This window comes from Leptosomus discolor, chromosome 4 (assembly GCF_034619465.1).
Source record: "Leptosomus discolor isolate bLepDis1 chromosome 4, bLepDis1.hap2, whole genome shotgun sequence".
Taxonomy (NCBI): domain Eukaryota; kingdom Metazoa; phylum Chordata; class Aves; order Leptosomiformes; family Leptosomidae; genus Leptosomus; species Leptosomus discolor.
Window position 1 is genome coordinate 17,356,063 of NC_141394.1, and position 17,054 is coordinate 17,373,116.

General features: G+C 37.7%; 1 protein-coding gene across 2 annotated transcripts in view; it reads left to right on the forward strand.

Annotated features, from left to right (window-relative positions):
* SLC10A7 (solute carrier family 10 member 7) overlaps positions 1–17,054 on the forward strand; it is a 151,928-nt gene that overhangs the window by 46,794 nt on the left and 88,080 nt on the right. For both annotated transcript variants that reach the window (XM_086464258.1, XM_086464259.1), the window contains exon 5: positions 8,156–8,194. In XM_086464258.1, the coding sequence (XP_086320384.1) occupies positions 8,156–8,194 (39 nt within the window). The remainder of the gene's footprint in view (positions 1–8,155; positions 8,195–17,054) is intronic.

Below are 17,054 nucleotides of genomic sequence, written 5' to 3' on the forward strand. Positions count from 1 at the left end.
GGAGAAGAGAAGACTCCAGAGAGACCTTATAGCGGCCTTCCAGTACCCGAGGGGGGTCTACAGGAAAGCTGGGGAGGGACTTTTTACAAGGGCACATAGCAATAGGACGAGGGGCAATGGCTTTAAACTAGAAACGGGTAGATTTAGATTGGATATTAGGAAGAAGTTCTTTACCATAAGGGTGGTAAAGCACTGAAACAGTTTGCCCAGAGAGATGGTGGAGGTCCCACCCCTGGAGACATTCAAGATCAGGCTTGATGGGGGTGCTCTGGGCAACCTGATCTAGCTAAAGATGTCCCTGTTTACTGCAGGGGTGTTGGACTAGATGAGATTTGAGGGTCCCTTCCAGCCCAATGCATTCTATGATTCTATGTCTCATGAAGCATCTCATCTCCTCTTATCTGAGGAGACCAAGTCTTGGTTCTTTCAATGTGGAGATGGACCTTCCAGCTCATGAAAGAGGTTCTTCCCTCCAGCTTCCTTCACGTGATCTTCCTGATATTGATGACATAGGCTTTTGTTTTCATTCTACTCAGTTATACAAGTAGTCTCAAGTAAAACGATCCAGCCATATAGGACAGTGTTGCTTTCCAACTTTTGCTCAACATGGATTTCCTCTTACTAATCTATATATTAGTATTGGTGGAAATTTGCAGACTGACACGTAAATGTTCCTGAGACCTGAATGCTTAATGTTTGCCATTTGAGTTGTTCAACGAATGTTTGCATTCTGGTATTACTCTCTGGAAAAAACATTTAATGCATATTCTTTCCTGGGTTTTAGTCTTTGTCTCCTACTGCCTCAGGAGAAATACCATGCTGACCTTCCAGAACTTCCTTGGGTCATGCCATTTGATCACAGTATAGAGAAGTTGCCATTTCTGATGAAAGGAAAGCAAGCAGGATCGTTTTCTTTCCCTGTCTCAGTATTGCTGAAACTATTGGTGAAACAGAGAAATCCTTCAATGGAGAGCACCACATACACTAAATAAGTGTGTCTAAGAAGCCTGCCTTTTGACATCCTTTTGACAGATGCTTTTGTATTTGTAAATATTATTACCAACAGGCGATGATGATTATGAGGAACTACAAAAATGGGGGAGTGAAAGACTGATTTTCAACAGAAAGAGCTTGGCTAGTAAGAGGCAATAACTCTCTGCCAGCAGAGCCCCCAGCTTGTTTCTGTACACTGTTTGTGCCAAATTGCTGAGCCTGGCTGAAGCAGCACAAACTTAGACTCAGGTGATGGCAACTTCTGCCAGCCTGGAACAAATATGTAGTGTGCACATCTTTGGATCCACTGCTCAACGAGGTGTTTTAGAGGACATCATTCTCTGGATGACATTCCCCTGCTGAAATGCCAATGAACAGCATATTAGTTGTTCTGTTTTCATTTTCTGGTGCCTTTTCAGCAACATTTCCATAAAACTGATGGTTATTGAATGTGGTTGAAATAAATAAATATTTTCCTATTGTCAGCACAGCTCTAGAAGCAGGTTGGGGATTAGGTGATATCTTTTTCACATTTAACAAATCGTGTGGACCACAGGGAACATGGCAATGAATAGAAACATAATCCCCTCCATATCTTGGTGGATTTTTCTGTTGGTGTGCTGAGCTTTCTGTGGTTGGTGGGTGTAGTGTTTTTGGTTTTTTTTATGTGTGGTGTGTGTTTTTTGGTGGTTTTGTTTTTTTTAAAAGGATAATGTTATATGTACAGTTCCACTCCACAAAAAAAAAAAATTAGAGTAATTCAATATTTTTTTAAGAAACCTTTCAAACTTCAGTTCACATTTTTTATAAGAGTTCTTTGGACTCAAAATGTAGTCGTTATCAAAGTCTGGTTTTTGGGTTGTTTTTTTTGGGGGGTGTTTTTTTTTTTGTGGTTTTGTGTGGATTTTTATTTAAATGAAATACCAGTCTTGAGGTGCCCTATCATGTGTACAACACATGGGGCCAAATTCATGTGTAAGATGCATGCTACAACTTCTGTTGAATTCCATATGGAATGTATATACATCTCCAAGAGTCAAATCTAGACCCTGTTTGTTTCTCAGAGATGATACTGGAGTGTTAAAAAGGCATGTGCTTTGTCTTTGAGGGGACAACTGTGCAGCTAGAGATTTTTTTTTTCAGCAGTTAACACTACCTCTTTTATTTTTGCCATGCTGTAGCAGGATTTTTATATGCATTTTAACAGTTATTTAAGAGTCCCCATATGCTTAGAAAAGAATCTGAATATATGTGCCTTTTTTAAAGCTGCATCATAACTAGGTTATTCCATCAATACAGTAGAATGACTGGGAGCTGCAGTTGGAACAATATGTAAAAATACAGCTTGTAAAAGATTTCCTTTATTAACTGTCATCATCCACAGAATATATGTTCAAATAAACGTTGTGTAATAACTAAATTTGAGATTAATAGGCCCCTTAAGAAACAGCGAAGTCATTCAGGATAGTCAGTGAAAAATAGCCTGTAAGACTGTAACATGCACATATTGTCCTGCTTACATGCTCTCTCTGGTGTCATTCCCATTTATCAATGTCGGCAGGCTCTGTTCTCATTAAAACACTCTTGCACAAAAGCAACTTAATTTTCTTAAGAGAAGAGGACACCTGATTCAATTTAGTGCTCAAAACCAGGAACTTGAATACATATATATATTTTTCCCGTCTGAACTCAGATGAATAGTTATGAACAGCAACACAGATTAAACCTTATTAGGTGTATTTATATTCTGTTTGCAGTAACAGTGCTGTGGCAAATAGCTTTCTGCAGAGCTGTAACATCTTATTAATGGAAACAGCAGTTAAGACATGAAATGTGGTAACACTCACATGAGGTTTTATTTTTAAATAGGAGATTGAAGGAGTTGTTTAAAGAGACTCTGCCAACTCATTCAAGCTACTTCTGATGTCCTGCCTTCTTCTTCTATCTTCTTGAACTACACTGATCTCTTTGGGTAGATAAAATTTCCTTTTCTGACCTGTTTGGTCAAACCATTTCCATCACTTTCTTCAGTCCCACCTGCCCTGCCTTTTTTTTTTTTTTTTTTCTTTTTTTACTTCTTCCTGTCAAATAGGAGACACAGATATATTAAATTTTACATTAATAGCATGGAGACTGTAAAACATTATACTACCACACTCTGTTCTCTGCCCTCTACTGCATAATCCTGCAGTAGTACCGCTAGAGTCCTTGTCTTTCTCCATTTTTTTTTCTACTCTTGTGGGTTTTTCCCTCTTCTCTGTTGTGCCATGTGTGTTAAATAGGATATCTAGTCTTATGGCTGGTACCTGAGCTGTATATCCCACTAGTGCATGTCTGAAAAGTGTAAGGTTTTAACTGCAGGTAGTTGTGGGCATACACAGAGCAGCTTTGTATGATGCCCAAGCTGTTTCCTTCTGAGAAGTTTTGAGGCCATTTAGTTTTATTACTCTGCATCTGTTGCCTTGGCCCTGGAATGTCCTTTCTACAGAGCAGGGACAACTCAGGGCCAGACAGGTCCTAGTGCATAGCACGTGCTCTCTCAGCTGTGGGGTGCCTGGGGGTAAGCATGGGGTTAAGTATGGTTAGGAAGGTTACCTCCCTAAAGGCTGCCAAATGACACTCAAGAATCAAACGTTTTAGTGTTAAAAAATATATATATATAATATCGGCAAAAAGGCCTTTTACTTTTTTTTATATGGTCCACATATAAAGCTATGAGGCAGTGTTGTTTCCCTGTGACTCTGCAGTAAGGAAAAATATAGTTCCAGTAGAGTTGTGCATAAGAATTTGATTCGAATCCTGCCAATAACGATAAAATGTTATGTTTTGACCCAGGTGTTCCAAACGTTGCCAGTGTATCTTTTCCTCTTCTTCAATGTAGTCCTGCTACATTATTATCAAAAGATATCTAGTCTAATAAATTCCAAGATAGTTTGGTTTGATACCAAAATAAAAGGAAATGGAGCAGAGTTCAGAAGGTATTCTGTATTTAATGCCATCGAAACCTTAGCATGCTCATTTGATTTGCGGCCCAGTCACGTGTACTTGAATGCTGTATGTACTTGCTGCTGCATTTGGGTACCCACTTGGGGAAGTGCTCAGCCCTTTGGTTGTGGCTTTGCTCTTTTCTTCTTTCCTTTACTTGCCTTTATTGCTATGAGGACTGTCTTGGATCTTGTTGCTGTCACTGTTACAAATCTTAGTGTTTTCCATACATACGTTCCAGGGTAAGGTGGGAGATGAACGGCTGAAGCTTTGTGCTAGGCTCGGATATGGGAAAAGGAAAGTTTCTGCCCAGTACTGCCAGATGGGTTTCCTTCCTTCAGAGGCAGGCTGATTAATTCTCACTTGAAAGTGCTCCAGGCCAGCCGATCCTCCCCGGAAATGCAGACCAGCAAGAGAGTTCCCTCAAGCCCAGTGCTATACAGAGTTGACTGAAATTGTACCTGGTTAATATTAAGTACATTTGTTGTTTAGTGGAGCTGGCATGTACTATTTTAAACTCAGGTGGAGATGTACATGGTTTTCTGTACCAGCCCTGTTAAGAGCACTGACAGTGACTTTCAGTCTTGTCTCTGAGTTGATGTAAACTTGAATAATTGGTCTGGTTGTTACTACTGCTGCTTTTGAATGTGGTCTGACCTTGCATTTCAATACATGGCAATGCATTTACCTTTTGAAAGGATCTTACCATTGATTTTGTAGAGAACTCTCCCCTCATATTAATAGTAAATGCAATGAATCGTTTGCAAACAGATGCAAATCTGAACTTGGAGTAGTATAAGGACATCTAAATGTTTTCATGTTTTATTGTTTCATTTACGCTGACTGCAGATAGTCAGATATGTGTTGAAGCACAAAAGGAGCAAACACTAAAAAAAGTTATACAATGACAGTGACTAATACATGTTTCAAATAGAACATGAAGAGCGTAGCTGTATCATGTGTCAGCACTGATGTTTATTTGTATCATCCCTCTAAGGATCTCAGAGTGCTTTTTAAGCAATGAATTAATTTTGACAATGCCCTGTGAGGTGTATAGGCAATATTATCCTTCTTGATAGAAGGGAGTTGGAAGCACAGTGTGTTTAAATTCTACAGGGTCATGCTACTAGGTACGTTTAATTACAAATTGGAGCAGTTTAGTCAGTTTACTACCAGTTTGTTTAAGCTGAACCAGAATCACAAATATAAGCTCTAGGTTTGTGTGTATGAGAAAAATTTACTTCTAAGTTTATTTTGCAGGAGAAATGTTTCTAAAAGAAAACTGCAAATAGAGTAATCGATGTGTAAGTCCTCCCTTACTGAGGCAAATCATGTGAATGATTATAACTTAATTTGTGGTCTTCCTGATTTTTTTTTCTTTTTTTTATTTTGCCTGTAATGAGCATTTAATCATTTGCCATGGACAATTTCTGACACTTTGGAGGAAGGGAATTAAAACCTGCAAACTAGTGTACCCCTGAACCTGTTGTGAATTATGACTTTTGCGCATGATTGGCTAAATACCTGAAGCATAAAATTTGTCTAAGATTGTTGTCTTAATATGTGTTATATACTGGGGAATATTAAAAAAAAAAACAGGATAAATCTTCCAGGTGGATCAGGAAGGAAGAAACAAAAGAAGTTTGTTGATGGCCAAAATATCACCATCTGGTATCACCACCATAGAACCATCTAGTGTCTCTCCTTACCACCTTTCCAGCTACAGAATTTCTCCTGGAAGTGGAATTGCAGAGTATTTTAAGTAAAAAATTTAATGTCTCTCTACAATCCTCAAATCAGGATTGGTAGGCACTGATGTGGCTAAAACTAGATGCACAGTGTCCTTCCTTCTAAGTGTATCGGTTCTTGCCAGCTACTTCTTTGTTCTTTGTACAGTGTCGAAATGACCAGGAAGAGAGTTGAGGGCTGTCTAGCACTAAAGTTATTTCTCTTGCGTCAGTAGACGTGGTCTGGCAGGCTCACCTGCTCTGTAAGCAGAGCCTGGCCTGAACCCAACTTCTGGTCAGACTGGATATTTTTGAGACAGGGAGGGAAGTTTAGCATGTTTGGGAGGGAAGGGCTGCTTTTTATACACCCTATCCATTTTATGTGGACTTCACCAGCTTTCCTGAAGAGGGTGAGCGATACAGTTCTTTGTAGCAGACAGAAATGTAGCTGTCACTCTGCACACAAAATCTGCATGGGGAGGAGGGGACCATTAAGTTTCCTCCCAGCCTTCTGGTGCGCAAGTGGAGCCCAGATGCTCTGTCTTTCAGATCTTAACAGTTGATATACACTGTTTTATATAGCGAAGACTGTTTTGCAAGGAAGAGATGTTCAAGTGTGCTTAAAAATGGAAGTCTAGATCCTCCTTCATGGACTCAGAGGCAGGATGTGATAAAAGGAACCTTTTTACAGCTTTATCAGTTTGAAGTAGTCAGATACAATCAGTCTATGTAAAAGAATGGTACATGTCCAACAAATACCAGAGATACCTTGATAAACCTGATGGGTTGTTTAATATAATGATACTAGGAACTTTGAGAGAGATGTATTAACAAAAGATATCTGCAAGGACATCTCCTGTATTGAAAATGATCCCTTCCAGTAGGTTTGTGTGCATGGGTGTAACGTGTCTCTCTTGCCACATGAAAGTATCAGCTACACAGCTTCAAATACAAGTAGAAAAATCCTGATTTAATTCACACTTGTTGAAGAATTGTTTTTAGTAGTACTCACTTGTTTTCAGCTGTGATCTCTGGCAAGAGGAGCTGTTTGGACTTGTGCCTCTTTTTTATGTTCAAAAAAGGAATGCTGATGAGGAAGAGGTGTTAAAATATGTTACTGTAGTTTACAACTGTCAACTATAATGTTTTATTTAGCTGTATCTATTCAGATGCTCCCTCCGCAACATGGAGTGCCATATGCCATTGTCCCTGTTAGTAAGCAAGTCAGCAAAGGTTTCGCAGGCTGCATTTGTTTTTGTATTTGGGCCACTGAGGAGCTGTGGTCCAGTGCCATCTTTTATTGATAGGGCCAGCAGAGGAGGAATCTAATGAAATTATCAAAGCTTTGAATTAATTATGAACTTGAATAAGAAAGCTAAGCTCTCTAGAGCCAAGGATCTCATTACCCATTCATTTTCATTGCATCCTCTTATGGTGCAGAAGGCAGGTTCAGCTACAGCTCCTACCCTGATTTTGGACTTTATTCAAACTTGCTAAACTCACTAGCATCCACTTGTTATTAATCTGTGGCTGGAAGTGTCCAGGGTGATTAATTTGACTCTGCTCTAAATCTTCATGTAAATGGTAGATTTCCCTCCTCCCTTTCCTCTTACCTTTCCTGCGTGGCTTTTTATCATCAGACTGGCTGCCATAAAAGAGTTTCTGTTCTTTCTTGGTAATTGGGAAAAGCTATTCAAGACTCAAGTTTTAACTTCTTGGAATTTAATGAGTTAATATTAAGAAATAATACTGCTACCTTATATTTCCTGGATATTTAGGTAAGCACAAACAGTTCTAAAGTCATTATCGAAATTTATTATTTTCATATTTTAAAAGACTACGGAGTAAAAAGTAATGATTAGACATTTTGGCCTCTGAAGTGTGGGGTTGTTGTGGGGGTTTTTTGTTGCGTTTTCTGTTGTTCCTGTTTTAAATTTATTTGTCAAACTACAGAAACTTCTGAATTTGTCAATACTTTATTATGGCGAACAATTAAATTAGTTTGCTTGCTTGATTAATATTCCATTAAAAATTGTTAAAAGTCTATGAACATGTAGTGTTTTAATTAAAGCAGATTATATTTATTTCAATTAATAGGTCAATATGTAAAAATGTTCTTGGCAAATTAGAGCAAAAGCAGTGAGACCAAGCTTCTGTGTAATATTCTTAGTTCTTGTGGATATTACTCTGAAGTCTACCAGCAAGGATTTTCTTCTCCTCTTGCTTTTGTCCATTTCAGCACATTATTTATGAATGCATAAACTAGAACCTATCAGTCTTCATAAGTTACAGGCCACTGGCAATTTTTTAAGCACAGGCTAACTGCCTAATGCTCTCTGTGTACGTGTGTATCTGGAGAATCTAATAGCTTGTTGGGTGGGGGAATAACATTTTGTTCTTGTACTATAGCTATTTTACCATTGGTGATATTTATCTTTTTCTCTCTTCAGGCAGCTGCTATATTTAATTCCGCTTTTGGAAGTTTTTTGGTAAGTAATGCAGCATTTATAGCAAGTGCTTTAATAGTCTTATTTTTAACAGTATCATTGGTGCATTTGTATTTTTCACATTAGTGTTGGTGGAATTGTGTCATTTATCTGGCAAAAAATTTGAAGCATCTTTCAATTTATCTCACTATGCCTTTGAACACAAATTTCTTTTCTTTTTGTTAAACTCTTGAGAAAAGTAGTGAATAAATTGCCTCTGCTCATGGTAAACTAATAATGTGTAAACACATCTTAATTTTCTCCTTAATGGGTTAATGGAATCTATTATTATGCAGATGTTTCAGACTTGGGCATCAATATATTGATTTTTCTAATAAGACCCATCAAATACTCATTATTTTCTATCAAGAGGCCATGGATTTTGAAAAGAAAACATGACCCAGCTGATCAGAGAGTAGATGCTAATTTACTCAGTGACTTGTCATTTGTTTAGCATATTTCACTGTCACTGAAGCCACTCAGTGTCTCTGAGGAACAAACTGAAATAGCTGGATATGGGAAAGCAATCAATCCAGCTGGAAATATAACTGTTTCTGTAAAAGCAAAAACAGTATTTGCGGGCCTGATGGTCTACAAAGATTCAGAAAGGACACTGTAAAGAACACTAAATAAATATATTTATGAAGAAAGGAATAATAGATACCTTTTATTGATATGTTGTTTAGAGAGATATTAATGAATATTAAATACAAATTATTTTATACATAGGCAAGCTACTGTGACTGATTGTTTTGTTTATTTAGGCAGCTAATAATTGAATTTGTTCTTCTTTACTAAAATTTGTGCACGGTTAGAAGTATGCATTTGTGATTCCATTCTCGTGTCCCCAGAAAGAGGACTATGATGTATAAAATGAATGAATGACAAAAAAAATCAAATTAGGAAGTTAAAATCAAAACTGCAAGTACAAAATAACTCACCTTGTGCATATTTGTTTTATGAAAAGCTGGAGTTTGTGAGTTTAAGTATGTAAAGCTGTTCTGCCAAGAGAGCAAGTTGCATGGCATTTTGAAGTTACATGTTGTGCTGCTGCTTTTTTGAGGGACTGGTTAAAGTTAGGAAGTGGATGTAAGTTTTGTAATATAGATGACCATTGATGTTTTTAAACCATCAATTCCAAAATACTTTGTCACCTATCATGCCCTCTTCCAATGGGAAGAAGGTACTTTCTGCCTCAAACTGTGGAATCCCAGTGTTAAAGCAACTCCTAAGTCTGTGTGTGTGCGTGGTATTTTCTCTTGTTGCTTGGCAGGAGCTCCAGTTTTTCTGCTGTCCCTAGCTTTCCGTTCAGGAGGTTTCCTTGAATACCCAAAGGCCTCAGTTCAGCTGTCATTAGGAGAATGTCTTTTGACTTCAAATAAGAATATAGGCCCCAGAGCATCTGACTACAATGCTGGCTCCTAGTAAAGCAACATGAAGGTATTTTAATTTCTAGAACCCGTTTGTAGCTCTTTGAAGAAATCTCAGTTAAAGAAGCTGAACTAGTTTGTGTGTTCATGTAATAGTCCTGATTTTGGTTTTGATCTTAGTTCCATGAACTGATCATTAGAAAGTTCTATTTAGATATAATTACTTCATTTCACTTTTTATTCGTTTCAGACTCTCTTTAAATCTTGGAGCAGCATTGCAGTAAACATTCTTGTTTAAAAAATTCCCAGGAATGACTTTTCAAAAATGTTAAGGATCGGCTAGAATTAAATCACAGTACCAGCTGATTTTTCCAAATTACTGATTTTTAAAAGTAAAATTATAAAGAAAATGGCCACTATTAACTCACAAACATAAACACAGTTAGATGCTTATTGTTGTATCCTGGTTTGAATTCATGATTATGTAAGAAATATATATGTATGACAAAATAAATCACAACTATGTTTACTGAAAGCTTTGCTCTTACAAATTATTCAAGTTATGAAGCTGATAGGATGAACCTTATGACTGAAAATGCAACGGCGTGATAAGTAGCCAGAGTTGTTTACCAGTTTCACAGTGCTGTAGTCTACGTTACCTTTCAGTAGCTTCTGAATGTCGCTAGCATGTGGTCAGTCCCTTGGTAAGTTTTCTATAAATACCTGGCGAAGCATTGTGTGTGTGTATACGTGTATATATATGTATATGCACATACACGCATTTGAAGTCAAAACTGTTCTATAAAATATGAAAATAATTAGCCTGTTTCTGAGAAAACAATGGAAGGTCCTGGTGATTTTTTGGAAATCCATGAGTTTATATTGGTGCTTAACTTATGGGCTTGGCTATAGCTAGAGATTCTATTTCCTATATCTTTAATTCATGATGAATCTAAATCACTTTTGCATTTTTCTTATTAGTTTCTGATGACGTGCTGTCTGTGGATAGGCTTAGATATACTTATACACCTTTGTGACCATAACCATATACGTGTCTGGGAGATAATGTGGAAGGATCTGACTGTTGGCAAGGCTGCAGTTTTTCTTATGTTCCTTGGCTTACAATGTGTAGCACATGGGTGGGTTGCTGCACTTGCGTGTAGCGCTGACAAAGCCAGGAGAACAGTGTGTTGTCTGTTTTCAGACTATGCCCTGTGGGCCAGTGCCTGTGTGTGATAGTGTGAAGCAAGCTGATTTAAAAGGGCTGAAAGATGTGCCATGCTTTTGACTCTCTTTTTTTTTCTTTTGGTAACACTAGGAAATGATCCTTGGAAGTTAAATTAAAATAAACTGCGGACAAAATGTCTGCAGGAAAAGACTCAGCATAATGTTAGAATGATACTGAGGTGAGCTTATTCAGATGAAAAGGAACACATTGTGATATGCAAAATGTAGAAATGCCAAATATGTTCTTGATGAGCAGAAATACACTTAAATTAAGCATCTGGAGATGTTTTCACTGGTAAGGAGATTTGCAAAAAACCTGCCAACGAACCATGAAGTAATTCCTCTTAAGCTCCAGCAAAGCCCATATTACTGTAAATATGGAGGCAAAACAATGCATGGAATGATACTGTACATATTTACACTTAGTTTTATAATGTCCCAGGTCTAATTAAAACACAGGGTTTTAAAGAACTAATTGTTACAGAAAAGTGTTTTTATGTAGCTAGATTAGTAATAACTAACGATAGATGAATTCAATTTACATAAATTTCCGCCCAGAGAATATTTAGAATCATACCACAGAGGATTGCTTTGAGTTGGGGAGTTAATATCATTATCTCCTCCCCTCATTTAAACAGTTTGGTTTACAATAATTGTGGAACATATTAAGTGATTTCGGTTTTTCCTCTTAATGGAGATTTAATAAAATCTGATAGCATTTTACTGATACTGGGTGGTTGGTTATCAGCAAGGTTGCTACTGTAAAACATGCAAATGCATTCTAAGATCTTCTGAGACAGAAAGCACTGAGGTGGCTGCTTCCACTTGTAGGAGAGGATACTTTTGCACCTAAAGGCTAAAGAAATTGTCCGAGATGTTAAATTTGGGTCTGATGAGGTTCTTAATGTTGTATGTACTACTATGCTTCCTAAGCATGTCTATTGTGCTTCTAAAAGTTGTGCTGCAACAGAAAAATAGTGCTTGTTAATGTCCAAAGCACAGAGCAATAGGCAGGGTACTGCAAAACGCACTGTGCTGATGGTTGCTCCATGGTGTTTGCCTGGGTGGCTCAGCTCCTTTGACTTTAAGTTCACGAAAGCATAGCCTGTCATTGGGACTGTTCTTTCACTGAAGTGGAGACATGTGCTAGGTTGAGAGCTAAACTCAATTTGCAGTGACAATATAATGTCATGTGCATGGAAGAAGGAGAGGGCCTAAAGTCTAGAAGAGGATGCCCTCACAAAATGCTTTGCACTACTAGACTAGAAACAGTCTGGTCTAATCTCTTTCTACCTCTCATTAATCTCTTTTCCACTTGAGACTGGGCTTGGAAACCCATGAGAATATCCTGCTTGTGATGTGAGTCAATGTTGTCCGATTCTTTGGTGCATTGGGGTTCTGAAGAGTAAGTGTGAAAGGAACAGCCATCAGCTTCACCTTAAACAAAGAACTGTAACCAAGATCTGAAGGTCTGTGGTGACAGGAAATCAAGAGGAAAAGAGCATTCAGAGGACTCTACTCTGGTGACCAGTGCACTCCTGAAAAAATAGAGCAAAGGGCAGCCGAAAAATGAAAGCGTTGGTTGAGGCTTCTTCTGATGCTGTCATGCATTAGCTTTGTTTCCTCTGTTGAAATGTATGGGATGAAATAAGATATGTGTCTAGGCTACATAAGTCAGTCTGAAGGAAGGAACCTATTCCAAGTGCCCATCATTTCATTAATCTCCTATGTCAAATTAAGTATATATGATTTTGTTGTTTTATCTGACCGTCTTTTGAAGGGGACAGAGCTGGTTCATATTGTTCAAAAACCCAAATAATTTTTCAAGCAACCACACTGCTCATCAAATCCAGGCTAGTGTTTTTATTTACATTATCTTCCAAATGAAAGCTAAAGCTAGCAGGGAATGTGAAAGTTCGCTTCTCACATATACACAAAGCCTAGCTGGTTAATGAAAATGGATGGAATTCTTATCTACTCTGCTTTAGCAGGCATAATGATTTACACAGCCTGACAGCACTAGTGCAGCAAGTAAATGCATTAGTCATAGTGTCCATTTTTCTTGCAAATTTGTGACACAGATTTAATTATGGGAATGACCAGCAACTTACAAATCTAATTTTGGTAGGCTGAGCCAACTTTTTTATTTTAATAACAATGGATTTTTTAGCAATTATTTCATTACTATTTAAAGAAATCCACCCATATGGAAATAACCAATTGGCTGAATTTATTTGCTTTGTTTTGCCTTAATGGATGTTGAATGGTTTAAGTTTATTTTGTTTTGGTTTGGTGGTTTTTGTTTTTGTTTTTTAATCACTTTTTTGTCTTAGTTATTTCTAGGATAAATACCGTTATCAGGGTTAGTTATTTCTAGCACAAACATTGTAAATATGTTTCTAAAATCAGGTAAATGTTTATATACCCCTTTGTTCCCTCTTAACTATGTCTTGCAGTAAGAAAAGGGGCAGAACAGTCATATGGGATTCCCTTTTTACTGTGCTAGCTGCTTACAAGAAAATCTTGCCAGAAAGTCTGTTCACAACAGGTGCTGAATTCTAGATTCAGTCTTGTTTAATTTCAAAGTGGAGCTGCTTTATGGTGTGCCACCACACTCTTAGAACTGGTCTCCTCTTCCTCTGTGAAGCAGTACAGTGGTGCTGCTGGTCTGCGCTCCGAATTTGATTCGGGTAGTTCTCAAAATCCTGAGCAAGTTCTCCCTCTTAATCAGCCACTCGGGAAGCCACCTCAGCCTTGAAGGATGTCTTTTTGCTTGAGTGGAAGGGGATGGCGTATCTCGGCAGCAGCATATCTTTGGACCAAATATTACGTACCTGCCAGGAAGAGTTTGGATTCCATGGAATTTAAATAATCTTGGGAGCCACTTATGTTGCCATACTGTAACTTTCTTTTATTTTGTGGCTGATGCTCGGTTCTCTTGTTATTATTTAACATCCTCATTTTGATTTTTGCTAGCTTGATCTGAAATCTCAATGTAAGTTTGGGCATCATCAGCTGTTTCCAAATCTGCCAAGTAACATTTTAAAATGTGTGGGTCTTGACTCTGTTGCATATTTGTGCTTCCAGTATATAGCATGGTGAGTTTAATACCTGTGTTTGAGTTAGCTTGTACTGTGTGGTACAAGCAAGGCAGAGTAACAAAGCTCGCTGTGACAGAGACCTGTTACTGCAGGCTTAAGAAAAGAGCCCTTAGTACAGATCATTATTTCAGGGATGGCTAGGCATGTGCACCCATCCCAAGATACACAAACACACATGCTCTCTCTCTCTCTCCGAAAGCCAAACTGACAGAGTGAGTGTCAGTTAAAAACAGATGCAGAGGTTTTTTTAATAAAATAAAATTTCAAAAATTGCTTGTCTATGAATAATGCTGACCTCCTTTAAAATAAAAAAAGGAGTAAGTATAAAGGTGTGATAGAAAGTTAAAAAGAAGTAAATGAAATCTTTCTCCCAAGGGAGCAAGAAATCAGGTGAGGGGGGGTAACTGGAAATCTGAGTATTACAATACCTACTATGCAGTCCATCTGATGACACAGTTGATTTGGAAAGAGCAGTGAAGTGAAGGATTTACACAGCCAGCCAGCACAGACTGCCTGAGAACCAGTTAACAAATAAAAGCCTTGCTGTTGGTTGTCTTTGAAACATTAGGGGAAAGAGGGTAGGTAACAGTAACCAAGAGGAAAGAAAATGTGCTGTTAAGTTCTCAGGAAAGAGTATCCCCTAGAAGGCCAATGATTAGTCTTTGTATTTTTTTTTTCCAATGGCTACGAGGAAAATGCATTGAAATCTACATAATAACAAAAAATGAAACTATTAGCTGTCAAATGTTTATAAATTATGTGGGCTGGAGCTGGTCTCAATGCTTTCTTAGTTTTCCCATTAGCTTTTGCTACTGAGCATTTGATTCATCTCCTTCGGTCTTATGGGACTCAAGCAGCCAGTTCTTCCCAAAAAAGTTTATTTAAAAGTAGCAGTAAGTAGGCCATTAAATGGATCTCTTTGTATTCTCTTTGCAGCCCAAGAATAATTAACTACTGTCCTTTTGAAGATAAATATATTTGGGTATTCTGCTTTTTGCACTTTCTCATATGACAGTAGGTAGGATTTTTTTTCTTGCACCTACTTTTTCGGTCAGCAACCCCATCTAGTGCTCTTGCTTGGTGTGGTACTTGGTAACTGCTTTTGAGACAGTACATAGAATTACCACCCTCCACCCCCCATCATTACTGTTTTTATGGATTAACAGACTCTCAGGGAAAGAAATAGCTGAGGATGTACGTGCAGTAGCATTTCTTGAGTTAGTAAAACAAGCAGCAAAAGTGGAAGTTGCTGGATTCAGAAACAGAATTCAGGATGTTTGTTGGAAATTGGAAAAATGGCATGAGAGTTCAGGCAGCTTTTTTCTTCCAGTCCAATTGTCATTTATGAATTAGGAAGTAGAAGGGAGTGAAGCTTCAGGAGCTAAATCTGGGCATTCAAAGTACCTTAAATTTTATGATCTGGCATGTTTCTTCTGATCGTATAGTGTGGGGAAACTGGAAATGAAAGTGCCCTCAGACTGGTACCTTATGGTACAGTCATCTCTCTTGTTAATGGAAATGGAATACTGGAAATTTATAAAAAGTTTGGTTCCATTTTAAATGAATGCTAATGAATAAGAGTCAAAAGAGCATGTATCTTTGTTAACTATCATTTGGAGAACATCTGCGGGAGGGAACGTATGTGTTTAATATTATATAATCAGGCAATTTGTTGGATTAGTATGTAAATCATACCTGTGCTGATACACAGTTTTAGCAGCAGATTTTGCTGTCTAAGATTACTTTTGTCATAATTTGTAAAATTCATCATTGCTCTCTTTACTATGAAAATACGGCATTTTTTGTCAAAAGAATGTATTTGTTTTGGGCAATTTTTTCTGGTTCTGCTAACAATTAATGGTCAGACTTGATAAGAACAATTGCACTAGGGCAGAATTTCGTGCAGATCATAACATTGGAAAGGTCTTGGTATTAGTTTGTGGTGTTTTCTTGTCTTCTGTTTTGCAACAGTTTTCTGTCTTTTTACTCCAAGACAAAGAAAGTAAAATTAACAGGAACAAATATCACTGGTTCTGTTAGAAAATACAATCAAGTTGTCTAGCTTCTAGTTAAGTCACTGAAGTTTGTATCATAGGACAATGTCATACCACTTGTTTGAAATTAGTTTTAAAAAATGGTTGCATTTAAAAGCTGCTCTGTTTGTTTCTGGTGAACACTTTGAGAAATATTTGCATGCTTTGTTTAAAAAGGTGAAAATTTACACTACAAAACTTTGAACAATTTAATTAGAACCAAGTGTTTGAATTTATTGGCTCCTTATGTTAGGTAGGTTGGTGCATGAAGGAGAAATTGAGAAGGGAGGCACTATGAAAGACAATTTGGTTTTTATTTTGCCCTCTCTGTAGTGTCTTTTAATACTAGAAGAAGTAAAACTGCATTCCTCTAGGGCTGCCAAATGGTTGTACACAAACCTGTAGTCATTTGGTCTGATTTAAGGGTAAATGTTCCCTGCAGAAAGATTTGGAAATCCACAGAAAAAAAATATTTCTCCCTCCCTTTTAAAAAATTCATCAAAAGGAAATGAAAATATTTTTTTAATCTACTGTTAATGTTCTCCCCCAAAGTTTTAGCTTCTGATTGAAATGGAGCAATGATCTTTCCTCTGTGCTGCAGCTTATAGTCACCTGCATGGGAGAAGTGTGTGTTGCAGCAAGGGGGAGTGAAGAGAAATCATCCCTTCATTTGGAACAGGGGTCTTTAAACCCCTGTCTTCTGCTTCATTAGCACTTTGATCTAGTGCTGCTGGAAAGAGGAGTCATTTCACGTGGCATCTGTGTTTGCTATAAAACACAATCTAGTATGCTGAGGAGTCATCTACATGGGTGCACTAACCCATAATGGAGTATGGAGCTCTTTCTTCTTCCGTGTCCACCAAATGTGGGTTCAGCAGCTAGAACAGCTGAATTCTAGAAAGCAGTATGCATGTTTCGTGACATCCCTTTACAAACAGCAATACCAGTGGTGTATCGTTTTATGCAAACCTTCTTCTACCATTAGTTGACTCTTTGGGGGAGGAAAAATATCCCAAACAAATTAATTTATTAAGCTTCTTGATTTTTGGCCTGGAACAGGTTAAAGCACTGTCTGGATTTGGATGTCTTTTTTTTTTTCCTGTGGTTCTTCTCTGTCTGACCTAGCAGTGCC